The sequence below is a fragment of the Oryzias melastigma genome, linkage group LG9, assembly GCF_002922805.2.
Source record: "Oryzias melastigma strain HK-1 linkage group LG9, ASM292280v2, whole genome shotgun sequence".
NCBI classification, from domain to species: Eukaryota; Metazoa; Chordata; class Actinopteri; order Beloniformes; family Adrianichthyidae; genus Oryzias; species Oryzias melastigma.
In genome coordinates, this window is record NC_050520.1 from 22,662,002 (window position 1) to 22,681,529 (window position 19,528).

The 19,528-nt window shown below is 36.6% G+C and overlaps 3 protein-coding genes across 3 annotated transcripts in view; 2 read left to right on the plus strand and 1 right to left on the minus strand.

Annotated features, from left to right (window-relative positions):
- Nucleotides 1-4,775, minus strand: part of abhd17b (abhydrolase domain containing 17B, depalmitoylase) — a gene marked incomplete in the record, with an annotated part of 39,243 nt that extends 34,468 nt beyond the window's left edge. The window contains 3 exon segments of the mRNA XM_036213601.1: nucleotides 1,162-1,638; nucleotides 3,036-3,298; nucleotides 4,276-4,775. Of these exon segments, the coding sequence (XP_036069494.1) occupies nucleotides 1,162-1,628 (467 nt within the window).
- Nucleotides 4,776-4,886: 111 nt separating this feature from the next.
- Nucleotides 4,887-9,001, plus strand: lg9h9orf85 (linkage group 9 C9orf85 homolog). The gene is made up of 4 exons (XM_024274703.2): nucleotides 4,887-5,283; nucleotides 5,426-5,532; nucleotides 6,207-6,320; nucleotides 8,666-9,001. The coding sequence occupies exons 1-4, from the start codon at nucleotides 5,182-5,184 to the stop codon at nucleotides 8,892-8,894; spliced, it is 552 nt and encodes a 183-aa protein (XP_024130471.1). The 5' UTR covers nucleotides 4,887-5,181; the 3' UTR covers nucleotides 8,895-9,001.
- Nucleotides 9,002-11,574: 2,573 nt separating this feature from the next.
- The window catches only part of gda (guanine deaminase), a gene marked incomplete in the record, with an annotated part of 10,689 nt that continues 2,735 nt past the window's right edge, over nucleotides 11,575-19,528 (plus strand). Inside the window, 9 exon segments of the mRNA XM_036213694.1 lie at nucleotides 11,575-11,789; nucleotides 12,541-12,629; nucleotides 12,909-13,080; nucleotides 13,262-13,349; nucleotides 17,589-17,694; nucleotides 18,270-18,297; nucleotides 18,406-18,513; nucleotides 18,603-18,710; nucleotides 18,792-18,889. Of these exon segments, the coding sequence (XP_036069587.1) occupies nucleotides 11,661-11,789; nucleotides 12,541-12,629; nucleotides 12,909-13,080; nucleotides 13,262-13,349; nucleotides 17,589-17,694; nucleotides 18,270-18,297; nucleotides 18,406-18,513; nucleotides 18,603-18,710; nucleotides 18,792-18,889 (926 nt within the window).

Consider the following 19,528-nt stretch of genomic DNA (forward strand, 5'->3'; position numbering starts at 1 on the left):
GAATAAATAAACTACGGCTTTTTAAGCAACCATTTACATTTAAATGGAATTCTGCGCTTCACAAACTACAGTCTGCAAAAAGGAAAACATGAGAACTTTAACCATACACCCAAAACAAACACCAAGCCACACCAAAGTCATGACCCCAGACATGACTACACATTCTCACTCCCAACTTGTCATGCATGGGCATATTTTTTGGCCCTCCTCCGCGTCACTTTTTGACGTTTTGGGTGTCCAAACTCTGCATTTTTTGACAAGCTGGCTTTTCCCATCAGGGGTACCTAACCTTTGGGACATGGTAAGGGATGCAGAACCAGTACCGGGTTAGGGTACCAATACGCATCCCAAAGGTTGAGGACCCTTAATTAGCATATGTATTTTTTCCCCTGTCTGTGGCCCGGTATCAAGTGGCCCGGAGGTTGGGACTCGTGATTTAATGGGAACTAGCATGTCAAAAAACGACAAGTCACATGAAATGTGAAACTGAAGGGGCCTGAACCACACGTTGATATATCATGAGTTGGGATTGAGAATGCAATAGAAATGTGTGATATTGGTGATTTCCATGCTCAAGAATTTTCTTACATTAAAATATGTATCGATTTAAAAAAAATGTATAAAAAAAACAAAGCATATCTTGAAAAAAATACAAAAATTTTAAATCTCGAAGAAAATTTACATCAGATTAGTCTAACTGCTGATTACAGCATTTAAAAAAATATATTTTTCATATAGAAATAATTTTAAGTAAAAAAACAATCCTCTTCCACCATTTAAAAAAGTGACCCGTTTTTTTTTTCTATATTTAATGCATCAGAGGTTATAAACCATTTTACCATTATCACAATTAATTGAAAACGTGAAGCACAGCATAAACTGATGACAAATCGAAGCCACAAAAAAAGTGCACGTTTTCTGCCATGATCAATGAGAAGAACTGTACAGATAAATCAGTATATCAATTCGAAATTTTGTCATCCAAGAAATTCTCACCATCTTCATCCCTAATATCAAAGTTCATTTTAGAAACTGTTCTTCAACCTACTTCCATCAGTGCTCTGAATTATCTTACTCTCCAATTTTTTGTTTATTTTTAATCACTTCATAACCAATTTTTTTCTTTAAATGACCCAAGCTTGTTTCTGTGGCTCTACTTACCTTGACCTGAGTGCATGCCATGCAGCTTCCACATCTGCATACAGGTTCTTCTCTGATGGTTTTCCAGAACTGGCTCCATAACCAGAATAGTCGTAAGAGAAGATGTTGCAGTTGATGCGTGAACCCAGGCCGATGTAGAAGCTGCTCATCTGTCCCAAGTCCACCGCATTCCCATGAGAGAACAGTAAAGTGTAGCGGGCGTTCGGTGAGCAGCGCACAAACATGCAAGCAATGCGGTTCCCTCTTGAGGTGCGTGTCATAAAGCACTCGATGGCGTCCTTTTCCCGGGACGAGTATTGCCAGTCAGCTCGCTCCGATAGATGCAGGGTCCATCTGCTGCCACTGTCATCACACATGAGGCTGTAAGTTGGCTCTGGGGGCAGAAAGGCCAGTTTGGAGGCGATTTTGCTGGGGCACGGCGGACAGCAGAACAGGCAGCATAGCTCGCTAAAGGATAAATGGTTCATCCTTAAAAGTCTGCAAGACAAAATGACACTTATTGAAATACATGACGTGGGAAAGCTTAATAATAAAATAAACATTCACCAACATGGCAACAGATGCCCATCCAGATAAATCCCAAAAACATGTAAATATAGCACTTTTCCAAACAGTAACATGACACTTCCTTTCTGCAGTAAACAAATGTTAAATTGTTAGGAAGAGACTTTCGGCAGGGTGGTGCCAAAAAAAAAAATCAGATTGCTGTTAAAAATAAAAATCCCATCAACCCTCTTCACAAAACGTGAAGCTCCCATTAGACAGTCTGTAATAGCCTCAACAGTAGATGAGTGCTCTTCCTGTGTCTTCCTCAGGGCGGAAAAATCACTCCGTCACAATTATTTAAAAGCCTTTTTGCTTTTCTCCCTCCACCTGGATCGCTACCTTAGGCGACTTTTATCATAATCCAGGTGAAGAATTGTAGCGGGCAAAGCGTGTGTGCGAGTGTGTTTTGAAGAATATTCAACTCTGGTGAGAACCTCCTGAAGGAATATGATTGCTGAAATCATTGCCAAAACTGGCTCAAGGCCCCTTGTTTGACAACTTCTTTAAGCGCACATACTTTTAAATGATGGGAACTGGCTTGTCAAGTCATGCCATAGATGGGCAAGGAAAAGAAATGGAAAATTAAAAATGATGAGCTCATTTATTTGACTTTAGTGGAACATCTTCACTGTATGCAAGGAATTGTTCTTTACAAGTAAATCCTCTATAATCTGCTTCTTGTAAAATGTTGAAATGGTATGTCACCCATCTCTGCCAATTTTGCTTTCTGAGACTGACTCAGATTTAATAAATAAATTTATCTTCATAACACATTCAAGGTGCTGCTTGGACATGTCCTCGGAGATAAGCCCAGGGTCATAAGGTGTTTTTAGTGTGGGTCTAGGAGGAGAAGAAGAGAGAGGGAAGAAGGAGAAAAAAAAAAAAATCGATTCAGAGATATATCACGATATTTTGTTTGATGATACTTGTATTAATTTAAAATGCAGACAAGATGAGATTTAATTATTTATGAGCGTCCTTCAGCATCTTACTTTTGTTTCCAACCATACCATGCTAGTTGACGGCACACTGAACCTCTTTGAGCAGCTCTACACCACAACCAAAACAACAGGATCCTTTGAGAACCAGTTTGTGTTAAATGTTCAGTCAGAAACTCTCAAACCAAAGGTAAATTCATGTCCATCCTTTCTTTTAATGAGACATGTACTTCTTATTTTTTACTTGGGATGGGTACAGAAAAGTAAAAAATTGTTCTGGTCCAGTCTAGGGATAAATCTCAACACATGAAACACACATAAGTATTGTATCGCCAGATTCTTCCCAATGCCTATCACTGGTTTGTAGGTCTGATCTTCAAACATCCTCACCTGGAAGACCCAAATGGGGATGATCATAACCAGGTATGTGTCCAAGCAGTGTTTTTAATCAACAGCAACTTTGAATCTCGAGGAGCTTGAATCCCTGACGCACCCATCGTCCAGGACAGCCCGTACAAGCCCAACTACAGTTGACTCAAACGGGCCTCCAGCCACTTTCTCTGCACGCCTCAGCCAGCACCAGGTATTTGGCCTTCTTCCATCCATGCACCTTCTCCATCTGCTCTTCCCACTGTAAGCTCCAGCACCACTCCCTGCTTAATCGAGTCAGATGTTAGGAGTCTGACCCCGGTGACGTCTTTGCAATACAAGTGAACTTCAGCTGACCCCCAAGGTCCACGTGTAACAGCCAAGTTTGACAAACATGGCTAGGAGTCCAACTAGATCCTGCCAAAGGTTTCTCCACTGCCTAACTGATTCTTACCTGGGTGGGCTTCTTTCTGGTTGTAGTCTCTCCATATTGTCCACTGCAGCATGGAGTGCAGTGGCTAACCCAATTGTGGTCCGATTATCAAAAGACCTTCAAGCTGCATCTTGGACACATCCCCAGTCAATACCCCAGGGTCATACATGGGGTGTTTCAAAAAACATACAGTAGAAAAAGCACTTCGCTACTGACCTAAATAGTCTCTCATCAGGACTCTTCTGGTTCCCATGGGTCGATTTACAGCTGCTTTCATTCAACTGCTTTTAGCCCTTGGGATGTTCATTGTTATTTTTAAACGCTCTTGTAATGGACTTCCTTTTTCCTCCCATTCATATTGTTTTCAAGCTGAATCTGTTTTAAATTGCCAGCTATTATTAGACCTCACAAATAACGAACATTTAAGATGAACATTTGTGAGGTTTAATTGTTCACAGGTGATATCAACTTCACTTAATTGCCTCTTATTAAAAAAAAAAAGTAATCACTACCAATTAGAGGGAAAATACAATAATCTGTGGTAACTATATCAAACCACAACTGGTGATTTAATGTGAGATGGAATAAAACAGGAACATGTTTAGGCAGACATGGAGAAAGGATGGAGCCACACCAAACACATTCACTCACAGATCAATAATTTAAGACAAAAAAGTGCTGGATTAAATGAATTCAGAGTGTCTTTGTGTTGGCGTGTATGTTTCCATTCCATACAGAGTCAGAAACTTCTAACCGTGCGGTGACAATTAGCCAACGGAATAATAAAAATGCTTGCAGGGTAACATGGATAGATAATCTTGACGTTACCTGGGATGTGGATAGTAGATGATTCACGCGAGTGTTCAATGTCGCCGTGGTGTTTTTCGCACTTGCCTTCTTCCACCCAGGAGATTGTCTCGGCTTTCCTTGGCCCCAGATTATCCTCACTTTCTGCGTCTTATTAGTCAGCACTGTCACGTTGAGTGTGAATATCCTCCTCGGCACCACAGTTACTATTCGCTGGCCCCCTTCGTCCTCCGGCGCAGGCAACCTCAATAACTGCCGTTTCCTTTCCTTTTTCTTTTTTCTTGCCCTCGGTTTTGTCAGCATATGGTCCCGAATGATAACAAGACTGAGAGGTTAAAAAGGTTTAAGTCTATACGGTTAAACGTTAACATGAGGATGTTCAATAGAAGTAAAACAATAAAAATAAAACCCGAAAATATGAGCTTGGCGTGCGACTTGTTATCAATCCTCAGCACTACCTACCGATACATCTGTTTCATTCCTGCTTTTTTTTTCTTGGGGGAGGGAATAAGCATGATTGTCAGCCCCAACAACCAATTGGATAGCGTTTTGAAATTAATAGGCGGGGCTTTTCAGTTCTGTTGAGTGGCATTTATGGTAACAAATCGAAAATTACTATTGAAAGGCACATGACCAATCCCAGGAAGGAAAGATGATGACATCATCAGCAACACTGTTTAATATAATTTTCTGTATATTTTAAATATTTAAAATTATTATATCCTGATGAAATATGTCAAATATGGTGTCACTACTTTTTTCAACACATTAAATATGTATCATTTGTCCTTTGACCTCAGTGACGTTTTTATCACGTGATTGTATTTTCTTCCGGGTTAATCCTCTTCGCATCGCTTAGCATGTGTTTAGCTCTCATGTCTTTATTTTTGTGTTTGTTTAGCTAAGATTTAAAAAAAAAACATTGAGATGAGTTCTCAAAAAGGAAATATATCTCGATCGCGAGCTCAGAAACATCAAAATGTCACCGCCTTTAAAAACAACAAGTACGGAGCAACTGCCCAAGTAAAGGTGTGTGAACCGTGAACTAGCCTGATGTTAACTTTAACTGGAAGAGTTAATTACAGAATTACAACTTGTTCTATGTTTATGTGTAATAGAGATTAATGCAGTTTTCTTTTATGGTCTCCGTTTCTGCAACTCTTAAGTGCAGAAGGCGAATGCAAAAGTCCACGATGGCCTTTGTCAACATTGTAAAGGTGTTCTTGAGTGGAAAGTCAAGTACAGCAAATACAAGGCGCTGACTCAGCCCAAAAAGTGGTAAGTTTACCTGCGGAGATTCATTTTAGTACAGAAAGTTATCTGCACAACTGTTGTGACTTTAACAATTAATTAATTAATTTAACAATGAAATTGTTATGCAATTTATCTGGTATGTGTAACAAATACCGGTAGGTGCAGATATTGATTGAAATTTAGTTTCTATACATGGATACTTTCAAAGTCATTGTAAAAGCATTTTATCGGCCAGAATTTGTTTAGACTTCTTTGCTTCATACAACACAGTACATGTATGTGTAAATGTTAATTAATAGTACTTGTCATCTAAATATCTATGTAAAATTTAGAATTAAATGCAGCCAAATATAATGAGTAATCATTACTAAAATAAGGTTAAAAATTCCTCCTATCATGATTTGATACATTTCAAAAGTGTTCCCTGTTTTCTTGTAATTATAATTATGCATTTTTTAGCACTTTTGTCTGCTCCTGATTAGTAACAATTTGAATAAAGAAATACTCAGAAAGATTTTAAGCTTAAATTTCCTTATTTTTTTCCTCCATCACCAGATAAATGCCACACGATCATGCTAAAAACACCAAAAATACAATTTTACTCTGGCTGGGTTTGTCCAGACCATCAGGAGAAAAACAATTGTGTTCCCCTCTTTTATGGGTACTGAAACTTGATATTTATTTCTTTATTTTTACAGTGTCAAGTGTTCTCAAAAGACAGTTAAAGATGCGTATCACATTGTCTGTAAGCCCTGTTCGCTTCAGCTGGAGATCTGCTGCAAGTGCGGGAAGAAGGAGGAGATCGTTATTCCGTAAGTGAAGAAATCATCTCATACTGTTGTAAAGAGTTTGCAAAAAGTTTTAATTTTTTTTAACCCCAGACTTATTCAAAAGAATAGTAACCAACTATAATGTTGTGGTTTTTCATGGGTTTATAAGGTTTGAATTGTTTTTTTATTCCTGTCTAGTTTATAGAAATCCTACTGTAACACTGCCCTCTTGAGGATAAGATACTATATCGCAAGTAGTTAAAACAAACAGCATATTTTTTCAGTAGTCTAATTTTTTTGCTGTCTTTATGTATTTATTTTTTTTGTAGTATTATTAAAGTATTGCACAGAATTCCTTAAGCTTAATTATCCGCAGGTGCCAATAATAAAGTGTCTGATTGGTACCTGATTGTCAGCACCTGTGAGCCTCCTGCTGTGGTCAGCTGCTGTCCACACCAACAACTTTAAACTGGTTTTGATCACAAACAAATTGCTGCATTGATCCTTTTACTGTCCCCACACAGAACTCAAGTTCCACATAATGGTGGGACAAGCTTTGACTAAAACTCAGTTCAAGTAATTTCTGCTAATTTTGCATGAGATTATTCGAGGTAATACAAAAAGAGATTTGCAGGGTTTGTCTTTTTGACTCGTGGGCTTTTGACATGTCTACATTAGGGCTGGGTTTGTAATAATTACAAAAGAGAAAAATGAGAGTATTGGCATTTAAACGTTTGTATGGCAACCTTTCAACTTGACTTTGAATGTCGATGTTTTTTTTTTCTACTACTGTTCACGGAATACAAAATATTGAGGATCATAAGTGGATTCCTACATTTTTAAATGGCAATTTGCGCACATCTATATTTGAATCATTTCAATTCAGTATAAGTACTAATTCATGTCAGAAATGTCACTTTGTCACTTGTTAAGTAAGGAATGGTTTTTGATCTGTCAATAATTTAAAGAGTAATCTCCCTAATTGCATGAATGTATGTTTTCCTTATCTTAGAGTTCACAAACTCAGAGTTTTAACAAAACCTGCTTCTTGAAATGAGCCCCAGAACTTTAGATTCCAATAGTCGTCGTTTGTTGTTCATTGTTCATGCAAGCGCAAATAACATTTCAAAAAGAAAAAGAGAGAAAAAAAGACACAAATAATCGAAGTCAGACAGAATAAATTCATCTTATTTCTGCTCCTACCAATCACAAAGTATCAGTGGACATGGGAAGACCTCAGAAGGTTTTGCAATAACTTCTCCCCTAATGACGTTCTTGCATTGTTGAATACAAACCATATTCAGAATTGTGGCAGTAGTGCTGCTGCCATCTTCTGGTGGATTTTTTTAAAAATCCATTATGTCTATTATGTTTAAAACTCCTGGCAACAGGCTATATGCACAACCTACTTCCGCATTCAGCCTTTGACTGTTCAGTCATTTCCGGTTGGAGCCGTGGGCTGTTGTTTATGTGGAAATAGAAGAGTATTTGGACTTTAAAAGATGCCTTTTGGAGCTAACAAGAGTCACTACAAATTATGTTAGGCACATTGTTTGTTTTTCTAGTAAAATATCCCAACATAAAAATGCAAAAAGATTTTAAATTGTATTTGTCGTCCTACATAGCAAACTTCGAAGGTAACTTGCTAATGTTTTTAGCGCCTGTTTACATGTGACTAGCTCTAAAACTGAAGGACATTCATGTTGGCGACGCTTTATAGGTGCTGTCAAGATGCAGATCGCTGCATTGATTCATGTATTTTATGTGAATCTAAAGCTAAAGGTCGCAGTATTTAATAAAGTCCTGTTAGCTGTCATGCAGCTTACTTGTGAATACCGTTGTCACCAATCATTTTGGCTAATGCTAGCTCGCATGAAAGACACGTCTGATTATCGCTGTCTTTATCTTTATGACCCGTTAGTTGTGTTTCAGTTACTCCACAGGAGTGTTTTTAAATGTGTGTAAATGTAATTTTCAGTGTCAGGTAGAATCAGTCCGAGACGTGATTCCTTTCCTACGTCTCAACAGAGGCGAGGTTACTATTAGCACACGCCGCTATCGCTCCATGAAGAAGGCAGAAGGTCCTCATCATCATCTGAGAGTACGATCAGTAATCCGAAAGTCACCTTGAAGTTCGTTTACACATAAAAGGTTCTGTTGAACAGGTTTTAAATGTTCTAACAGAGCTACGTTTCATCCCAAGAAGTCACATGATCATACAGTACATGATAGCGTTTTGTGAGCACTGGCTGTTTCATGTTTCAGAAAGGCAAACTTTGCCTTTTTGGATGATATACACATAATCATAAACTGTCTAGAACTGAGCAAACACACTCAATAGTTTGCACCCTGGAGGTATTTGAACCCATTTCTCCACTATCTTGTAGGGTAAACTCACACTTGGAAACGACAGACGAAGAAGATGATCAGAAAACCAAAGGATGCAGACGAGGAAGGAAAGACGACGATGATTTAAACAGTGATGATGATTATGATGACGACGACAGCTTAGAAGATGACAGCGATGAAGATTTGGACTGCAACTCGGAGTCGGACGTGACAAAGAACAAATCCTGTGTGCTCCCAGATGTGAAGCTGGTTAAAATTAAAGATTGAGGTGCTAAATCATTAAACATTTTTGGATCATCGTCATGTTCTCTAAATTCTTTTCAAGAATTTCTTAAGTAAATAAAAAAATCTGCTTGTCATCGTGTCATTTCAAATGTGTTATATTTCTTACTGTCTCGTCCTTGTGAGGGATTGTTTTTTATCGTCGTAATCTCTTAACATTAGAGTCAACAGTGACACCTCTAAGGGGAGGTTATAAACTGAATGACAGTTAAAACCATAATCACTCACTTAGTTACCACAGACATTCTGAGGTAAGTTATTGTCACTTCTTGCTATAATCTTCCACAATACATACATTGTATTTTCTGTTTTAATTTATTAGTTATTCTTTTAATTAGTTTTATTCTGGACAAGTGTTGAAACATTCAATTTAATCTGAATTAAGTAAATTAGTTTGATTTTTGAGCAAAATATGTTTTTTATTCATAGTTGAGGCCCATTAAATGGGGGTGCCCTGATGAAAATTCAGCCCCAACAGCCATAACTTTTATTTTCCAGAAAAAAAGTGTCATTTCGATGCTGTAATGTTTTTTTATGCCGGAACTTTTACTAAGGGAACTGGAAATCTCTTAAAGAAAGTTCTCCTTTTTGTGCATCAAGTCACAGGATAACCTTAAGTTCGTGTAGATCATCCCCTTAGTGTGTGCTTGTATCATCAGAACTTAATGTCATTGGTCATGTGGACTTTATAAATATAACAATGTTGTAACTTCAAGTGTGTTCAGTAAATCATGTCATTGTGATGAATGAATGTGTTGGTCACAGAGGGGTCAGATTCCCTTTTTAATGCCTGATGTCACCTCACGGGGATTAATGTCTGGATATATACCCTTATTTTTAAAAAATATATGTATTTTAATATATTTATTTTTTAAATGTATTTGAAAAAAGTTTTACTTTTTTTTTCATTAAAAAAATGAATTACAGTCAACTGAAAGTTGACTTCCAATTAAACTTTGAATGAAAGCAGGCTACAGTCTAACAAAGGTACTCATTAACAATATGCAGCATCATATTTCATTAAGACATCTTAGAATCTTTAGTTAAACATGTTTTAGACTGGGTTATTACATTAAACCAGTGCATGCACAGGAATTTTAAAAGCACATCACCAAAAAGGCATCAGCCACATATTACCAGAAGTATTGGTTCACCTGCCTTGACTCGCATATGAACTGAAGTGCCCTCCCAAGTATAGGAATTTTTGACCATTTTTCCAAAAATGCATTGGGATGTTGGTGGAGAAGGCCTGGTTCTCAGTCACCGCTCTGATTCATTCCAAAGGTGTTCTATGGGGTTCAGGTCAGGACTCTGTGCAGGCCAGTCCAGTTCATCCACACCAGACTCTGTCCTCATGTCTTTATGTAGCTTGCTTTATGCACTGGTGCACAGTCATGTTGGAAGAAGAAGGGTCCGCTCCAAATTGTTCCCACAAGGTTGGGTTGCATGGAATTATCCAAAAATGTTTTGGTGTCCTGAAGTGTTCAAAGTTCATTTCACTGGAACTAAGAGGCCAAGCCCAAATCCTGAAAAACAAGCCCACACCATCATTCATCCTCCACCAAATTTCACCCTTGGCACAATGCAGTCTGAAATGTACCATTCTCCTGCAACCTCCAAACCCAGACTGGTCCATCAGATTGAAACCGTGATTCGTCACTTCAGAGAAGGCGTCTCAACTGCTCTAGAGTCCAGTGGCGGCGTGCTTTACACCACTGCATCCAACACTTTGCATTACACTTGGTGATGCAGCTGCTCAACCATGGAAACCCATTCCAAGCTCTCTGCATACTGTACTTGGGCTAATCTGAAGGTCACATGAAGGTTGGAGCTCTGTAGCAATTGACTCTACAGAAAGTCGGTGACCTCTTTGAACTATGAGTTTTACCATCTGCTGACCCCTCTGTCAGTTTATGTGGTCTACCACTTGGTTGTCTTCCATTTTGTTATGATAGAACTGACAGTCGACTATGGAATATTTAGGAAATTTCATGACTGCATTTGTTGCACAGGTTACATAACATTGAGCTCCTGAGAGGAACACCTGATTCTGATCATTTGGATGGGTGAGCAAATACTTTTAGTAATATAGTGTATTTTAGATCATGCAGATGAGAAGCCAGTATTTGTTCATAAATCTGTTAATTGTTTTATAGATTAATTGTGTTAAGGTTTGGATTTCAATACAATAAAGCTGTTTTTATCTACATTATTAAAAATGAAAAAGTCTAAACTCATCTTTCAGCATAGCTTTTAATTCATTTTTACTCACTTAATTTGATTCTGTTGACATTGCTTTTGTGTGCATGTGTTGTTGTTGTTGTTTTTTTTTTTTTTTTTTAATGATTGCCAATTTTGGCTATTAATTTTACTATTATTTATTCATGCAAACCACTTCGAGTTCCAGGAAATGTGCTTTATAAAAAAAGTTGAATTTGAATTGTGCTCCTGATTATGATTTAATTTGTTTAATGTAGATTTGATTTGTATAGGATTTAAAGTTAAAGCAAACTTTTTAGAAAAACAAAAAAGAGGAAGTTTTACTTTCCTGCACCCTTTAAAAAGCGCGTATGAAACCAGAGCGCGCGGGCAGACCAGACGCACCTGACGCTCCTGTCCTCCTATTGGCTGAAGGAAGGCCGTGCTGTGCGCTGCAAGGCCTGCCTCCTGGTGGGTGTTACTCTAAACTTTTCTGGGAATAAAAGTCCATCTGAATATGTACCGAGTGATTGACAGTGATCCGGAGCGAGAATGATAAACTCGGAGGGTTCCAGCGGCCCAGTGGCGCAGGTTTTCAGGGGGACATTTATCCACTCGACCCCACAAACAGCGCTGCAGGTCCTGGAGGATGCGCTCCTGGGAGTGGATTCTGCTGGGAAGGTGCGTCCCTTTCTGAACTAAAAATAAAAAACGAAATACTTTACATTTTTGTATTTGGTTAGTTTTAAAATAAGCAAATGTATGCTACTGATACATTTCCACAGTTCCTCGTTACTTTAAATCCCCATAAATCTTTAACAAAGTGCACTTTTTCAGTTGCTGTTAATAAAATTGCCAAGAAGTTATCGGATTATCTTACATTGAACACTGAAAAGTTTTCACTTTTAAAATCAGTCATAAAATTTTTTGTCTGAAATCTAGATATTTATTTACAGACAAAATTAATTTAAAAGATTTTAAAAACAACACATCAGTATTTTACTTTATTCTCACAAGAAAGGCAATGATAGGTTAAAGAGAAGTTATAAAAATGCCAACTTTAACTTTCGCATTCAAGCATTTTAAAACAAAGTTGCTGCATTACCGTGAGTGTAGTGCAACAATATAACATTAAAATATCTCTAGAGTGGGAATGTTCCAGGTAAAGTCTATTTAAAGTGAAATTAATTCGTTTTTAATATGAACTATCATTTTTATAATGATGCAGGTGGATGGTAAACATAAAAAGCCTGTGATCATAATCTATGTATGTTTGGAACTCATTAAAATGTGATTCTATAAAAGGAAGACAGGTTAATGAGAGCAGTTTACGAATGTGTATAAGTCAAAAAGTGTCAGAATTGTATCAACATTTTCATATACTTTAAGTTTTTAAAATAAGAGTTTATCTGATTTCTGTTTGGTTTGACAGATTGCTTTCATTGGAAAAGGTGAAAACGTACTGGAACTGTCTCAGAAGTTTGGGTTCAACCCATCAGAGGTCATTAAACTGGCACAACAGTAAGTCAAATTCAATCGTTTTGTTCTAGGTTTAGAAGTTTTGATTTTTAGTTGATGAGAAGAGATTATTCTGAATATTATTGTTTTACGTAACAAACTTTTCCCTTCCAAAGTGACATAAATCAACATAAAGGGGGACCTGCAGGGATAATAGCATCTGCTTAGCAATACTGGATGTAAAAACACATCTTTAAAACATACATGTGCATATCTTGGTATATAATATAATAAATGAAACATGTTTTTAATTTTTAATCCAACTTTAACTTAATTCTGCAGTGAATTCTTCATGCCAGGATTGATTGACACCCACATCCATGCGTCCCAGTACAGCTACGCCGGCACAGCCTTGGACATGCCTTTACTGAAGTGGCTCAATACTTACACATTCCCTGTAGAATCACACTTCAAGGACTTGGAATTTGCTCGGAAAGTCTACACTCAAGTCGTGGTGAGTCCTGGGAAATTGGCATCTTTGAGAGCAAAAAGTCTCAGCATCAGGTCAAAACAAAGCTTGTTGGGTCATTTTAATGTTATTAAAACCAGTTTTTCATGTGGAATTTGCAACCTAAACTCTGGTGAAGTTTAAAATAATAAGTGTTAATCTGTACTTTGGTTTCTGTGCTTTATAGAAGAGGACTTTAAGAAACGGAACAACAACTGCATGTTACTTTGCTACCATACATACAGATGCCTCTCTACTGTTGGGTCAAATTGCAAGTAAGATGTCCTACACTCAAACCCACACCTGCATTGATTCTTTTAAACATGGCCTTCCTAACATAGCATGTCCCACCTCTAAAGAATAAACAAAAAACACATAATATATTTTTTAAAAAAAGCAATTTTAATGTCTTTTGACAAGTTAAGTGTTAAAAGTGGGACACCAGTACGACACACGCTCAGGTATCTAAAGTGAAAGAGTTTCTCTCTTCAGTTAAAAATCCGTTCGCAGCTTCACCTTTATGCCTTGTCCTTATCAATGTGTTTGCGTCATTCTGAACACATGCTCACATAAATGTGTAACGATGCGGCCATGCTGAACCAAACACTGGCTTTGACAGTTTTACAGTCATTTTATGCAATCAGGTACAATGAACTCTAACCTTCGTCCTCCTTACATTCATCTGTTACTTCTTGTACGTAGTTTTTCCAGCATTTGTACATTTTATTATCTTGCATCCATGCGTTTTATAACTCTTTAAAATCTGTACTTTCGTTTCCCCCTTTTGTGCGCTGAATCAGGCAGTTCGACTCGGTAGCGTTGTGTGTTTGATGAGTACAAAGACGATGCATGTAAAATCAGATGAATTTTTTCCTTGGTCATACAATTCTTGTTAGAAAATCTGATATAAATGTGCATTCTCTAACTTCATTCCAGATGTTTAGTCACAGTAGCACAACGGCTCCCCAGCCTGAGTCACCCGCTGATCATGCACTGAATCCGTGACACTTGTTAAAGCACATCCTACGACACACATGCAAAAATCTTATGTGTGAGCATCTCAGGGCCAAGTTAAAAAAATGTCTTTTAAAAAATGAACCTGGTTTTAGTTTTTTTTTTTTTTTTTTTTCTATTATGAAAAAACCCCGACGTGTACTGTACAAAGGTCCATCACATGCCTGTTCAGGTTACTGAAGAGTGGAACAAAGATGGAATTTGGCCTAAACTGTAAAAAGTTAACACTAAACTGGTAAAATGATACAAAACAAAATTATTAATCACATATCTGGAGTAATTAAACACAATAGTGAACAGAAAGAGTGTTTACACTAGAAATGTCATTTCAGGTCACGACAGGAAACCCTGATGAAACAAATAATGTTGGTCATGGCCGCGTTCCACTTTGCCTTTCCAATGTCAGCCTCCTGTAACTCTGCTTGCTTTGAGTCTTCACCCCCAATGAGTGCTGGTTTATTCCTGTCATATGACAAAGGAAAAAGTGATGATTTACCTGCTGATCCCTGCAGCTGTGAAAACAACTGTGGTGGTTGTTTGTAGCACTAATTCAGATGTGGTGTACTTAGGTTGTTACATTTACAGTCAAGAAAAAGAAAGTACACTTCAATTCAGTTTTATAGATGAGAACATAAAGTATAACAATAAAGGAAATCATGTGGACCTCACCAGTTTAAATGTAACTGTAGACTAATAAAAACGTGTCATGAAAAGACCCAGAATGACTGGATTTAGAGGACATGGTTGTTTGACGCAAATGAATGTGACTTGACATGAGAAGACTTGATAAAGCATCACAGGAACTTAGCATAACAGGACAAGATTTGGCTTGATTTAACAGGACTTGGATTTAACAGGACTTCTTATGAATGTGGCATAACATAAACAGCAGATTCATCAAAATCTGCACCAGAACAGCAAACCATGATAGGTGTGCCGTGTGATTTAGACTGAGCTGTAGTCCCAACACTATAGGGAGGGTATCTGACATGAATTCAGACAGTTAACATACAATGACATAAGAACAGTAAACATAAATACACATTATTGAGACAAAGACAACGGAAAGGGAAACAAAACATGACAATGAACTAAAAATGCTTCTTCTGTGTGATCTGTAAAGGTTACGATCATTAAACATAAATGTGAGACAAGATAACTCAAGCAAATACAAATTGTTGTTTTTTTTTCTAAATTAAAAGGTTTTATATTTATTAAAATAAAATTAAACCTAGACGCTACGCTTCAAACCAAAGATATTCCTTCCATAAAATTAAGGTATTCAAAAAAAAATATGCAGTGATAAAGACTTTTGGTAATAAAAATAAATAAATAAATAAATAAATAAATAAAAACTTTGTGAACTGACAAGGTAAAAAATAAGTGCACTTTTTGATCTTAAATGAGAAAACATTACATAAAGTGGTGGCAGTATAATAGTATGGGACTTTTTTGTTTCTTCAAAACCTGAAAGACTTGTTTGATAATTGTAATTATGAATCCATCAGTCTCACAAGAAAACCTGAAGAAGAATGTTCTCTTATGTATCAGTGATCTCTGAGACGATCTTAAGAATGCTCCAGCAAAGCTGTGACTAAAGATTTGTTTTTATAGTACACCATTTAAAACAGCCTTTTTGTGTTTTATTTTTGTCTAATATTTGAATTTGTTTGATAATGTAACACTGAACCATGATAAAGAAAAACAAATCACAAGAGGGCAAGAACTTTTTCACAGAACTGCATAACAATTTTTAGGGATCTTTGCACAGACTGAATATTACTTTTTTGAAAATGTAATTTTTTTATTTAAGTTGTCCTGCCCATCTGATGAACAAACACATTTTATTTTAACAGCAAGGGCAAGAAAATGCAGGAGTGGGGGTGAAGGATCACAGAAATCAGCTTTGCTACAGTCCAGAATTGTGACTGAAAGTGTGTCAAACTTAAAAGCTAACAAAGATTAATCGCTTTGAAGTTTGGGAACCTTAGACGGGTATGATAGTTTTTCTGAACGATCAGAAGTCAGAAAGCCCTGGTCTCCCAAAAAAAAAAAAAAAAAGACAGCCATGGTTCACCTATAACAAAGAACACTAGCGCTGTTTAGTACAGCACCAATGCACACTACCTCGCAGACCTGTAAGCAAAAATTATGCAAAGAAGAGACAAATAAGATGGCTCACGGCATCAGACTAAGGAGAAGTAGGGAAATGTCAGGCACAGATGTTTATCATTCCTCTTTTGTTTTGTTTCGTTTTCTATTTATATCTCCAGGCTAACTTCATATCTGTAATATTTGTGTTGCGCTAATGTGAACGTATGTTATTATTTAGCAGATTTTCATCTGCAACACTTAAACTTGACTCATAACCAGGCTTGAAGCGTGATCTAAACTAAATTGTGACCATCTTTATAAACTTCCAAAGACAGAAATGGACAACAGGGAAGCATAACAGTCAGGTTTTACTCATTCAACATGTTCAGGGTTAGTTATTGGTTTATTCATCACACTAGTGTGGAAGTTTGGACCCAAATGCAGACTCTGTACGGGTACTTAAATCAAACAAGTAAAGCCTGGATTCTTTGAATAACATTTACCATAAATAACCTTGATAAATCAAAGCAACTAAGGTGTGTCTTAATTCAGAACAAAACATTACAGTGAGTCACTAAACAGGAACAGAAATGCAAAAGGGCTTAAGACAGTAAAAATCCTCTCATGCATCAATAGAAGCAATATTTACAGAAAAAGTGACTCATGAACCGAGGCTGGAACCAAACTAAGGTGCAGCGCTTGTTGTCTTTAGCATTGATGGATTTTATCCGAGCATGGGAAATAAAGCTTCTCAGCACAGCTCGCCTCTGACATCTTATTTCATTCAAATGAGCTGTGGACTGACTTTAGAGCATTTTAGCTTTTTGTTAGACATTTAGGCCAACTGTAAAAAATATCTGCGATTTTTACAGAAAAAAAAAGTAAAATCATGACAGTTAGCAACCGCAGTCATGAAAAAATGACAGTTTAATTAACGGGTAACGTCCTTAAAGTCATAAATGTACAAAACCAGTAATTTTTGCCTATTTGTTCTGTATAAAACACATAATTATCTAGTTAAAAACTGTCCGCCGTATCTTGTACACAAATCGTTAGACTGAGCTGAGCGTGAGATATCTCAAAAGAAAGAGAAACTGTTGCTTTAAAAACACAAATACTTGCAACTAAAAGTCTAGAATTCCAGGAAAGCAAAAGTAAACTGAATTAAAAAAGAAATGTGCTTAAAAGGGATGATTATAAACTGCATATGTTCATATAAATGACAGTTTTGATTAAAATGAAGGAGTGTGTATGTTCCAAACTGAGTGATGCAGTGTGGGTAGTATTATGGTCTAGTCTCTGTTATCTTCCTTAAACATTTAAAATGTGGGTTATTTAAAGTGGAGTTGCCATTTAATTGGAAAATATTTAAGGATTTTAAGTCAAATCTCTTGTTTTGGTTGCAGATGACTTTGGACAGCGAGCGTTGGTTGGTAAGGTGTGCATGGACAGGAACGACTCTGTGGAACATTACAGAGAAACACTTCAGGAGTCTGTAGATGAAACCCATCGGTGCGTATTAACCATCAAAATTAATTAAAGTGAATTGAACTATTAATATTTTGTGCTTAGACTTATTTGAACAAATAATTTTTCTTTTTGTTTCTTTCTTTAAATTTGCTAAATTTCCTGAGATTCATTTTCATTTAAAAAAATAAAAGGATTTTTTTTTTACCACATTGGAATAGTTTTCTTAAAAATAAAACTACTTTTTAAAATATTTTTGGGAGATTTTTTAAAAAACTGGAACTTCTGGGCAGTCTTTGTTGTGTTTGAGTTTATCTATTTGATGGAAAAAATGGATATTAATAGACTTTTATTCAGAGTCATAGATGTAAATATACCAGATTATAACCCTCACAGGTACATAAGAAAACAATGAAGAAAATATAGAATCACACAAAAAGCACTAGAATATAAAAAAAGTTGATTCTGATGTGATGAAAAAATGTCTTTATGTTAATTTTCATTAAATAATGGGACCTTTCTATGAAAATGTTTTATAACTATACATGTATAACCTAATGCCTTGCATAGAGGGAGAGCATAAATCATTGATCATTAATCAATGCATTTGTTTTTCCAAGATTCATCAAAGAGCTTCTAAATAAAAAGGTAAAACTTTAATGTTTCTGAAAGTAGAACAAAGTTTTCAAATAGACAATAGTTTTCCTTAATGTGTGTTTCTCCTTGTAATTTTTTATTTTTTTTATTTTTTTGCAGTACCCCCTAGTAAAGCCAGTGGTGACTCCTCGTTTCGCCCCGTCCTGCACAGAAGCTTTGCTTAAACAGCTCGGAACAATTGCAAAGAACAACAACCTGCACATTCAAGTAAATCCAGCAGCTTCTTAAAACATTTAGTTACATAAATACTATATTTTGTACTATTATCTAAAGGTTTTCGTGTGTTTTATTTCAAGAGCCACATCAGTGAGAACATTGATGAACTAGAACTTGTGAAGAATCTGTTTCCTGACTCAGAAACATACACAGATGTTTATCACAAATTCAACCTGCTCACTGACAAGGTGAGACACGTCTCATCACTTCCCTCCACGAATGTCACGTCCACATGTATGACAGTACCTGTGGATTGTGCTGTTTCACAGACGATAATGGCCCATGGCTGCCACCTCAGTGATAAAGAGCTGACCGTGTTCAGGGAGACAGGAACCTCTTTGTCTCACTGTCCCAATTCCAACTTTTCGTAAGTCTATTTTTAAACAAACACTGGACAAGTTATCGCAAAGTAAAAGCAACATTTCACCCAAACCCAACGGCAGCAGATTAAATTTATAAGAGAAGCAGCAAACAATGACTATAAAATATAAAATATGAAACATATTGGAAAATATAAAATTAGGATACATTTGAAATCATTTTTAGAAGCAGATTTCCTGAAAAGAAGTGGGTTAAAATTTATTAAAGAACTATCAAATGAATAAATGCTATATATATAGTTTAAAATAAATGAAAAACTTGAGTAAAAGTGGAGAAAATCCATATTGCATAAAAATCAAGGCTAAAAAAAGCTGTGCAGTGCATCAGAGGAACTTTAAAGTTCAATGGCTTTTAATACAAAGTAATTATAAAACAATGAGGAAGTCATGAATTTGCAGTAAAGTTCAACAGGCAGTCTTTGGTTATGGCCTAATCTAGCTGAACAGAGAGACAGCGTTTTTGGAGAAGTGGGCATGTGACCATAAATGTTTGGACAAAACTGTGTGGGTCGTGACCTGGACACAGATAACACTCGCGTTCATTCATAAATCTACATTTTACAGAGCCATAACAGCTGTATTTTACAACTAGGTTATTGGTTAGTTCTGAATGATAAAACTACACC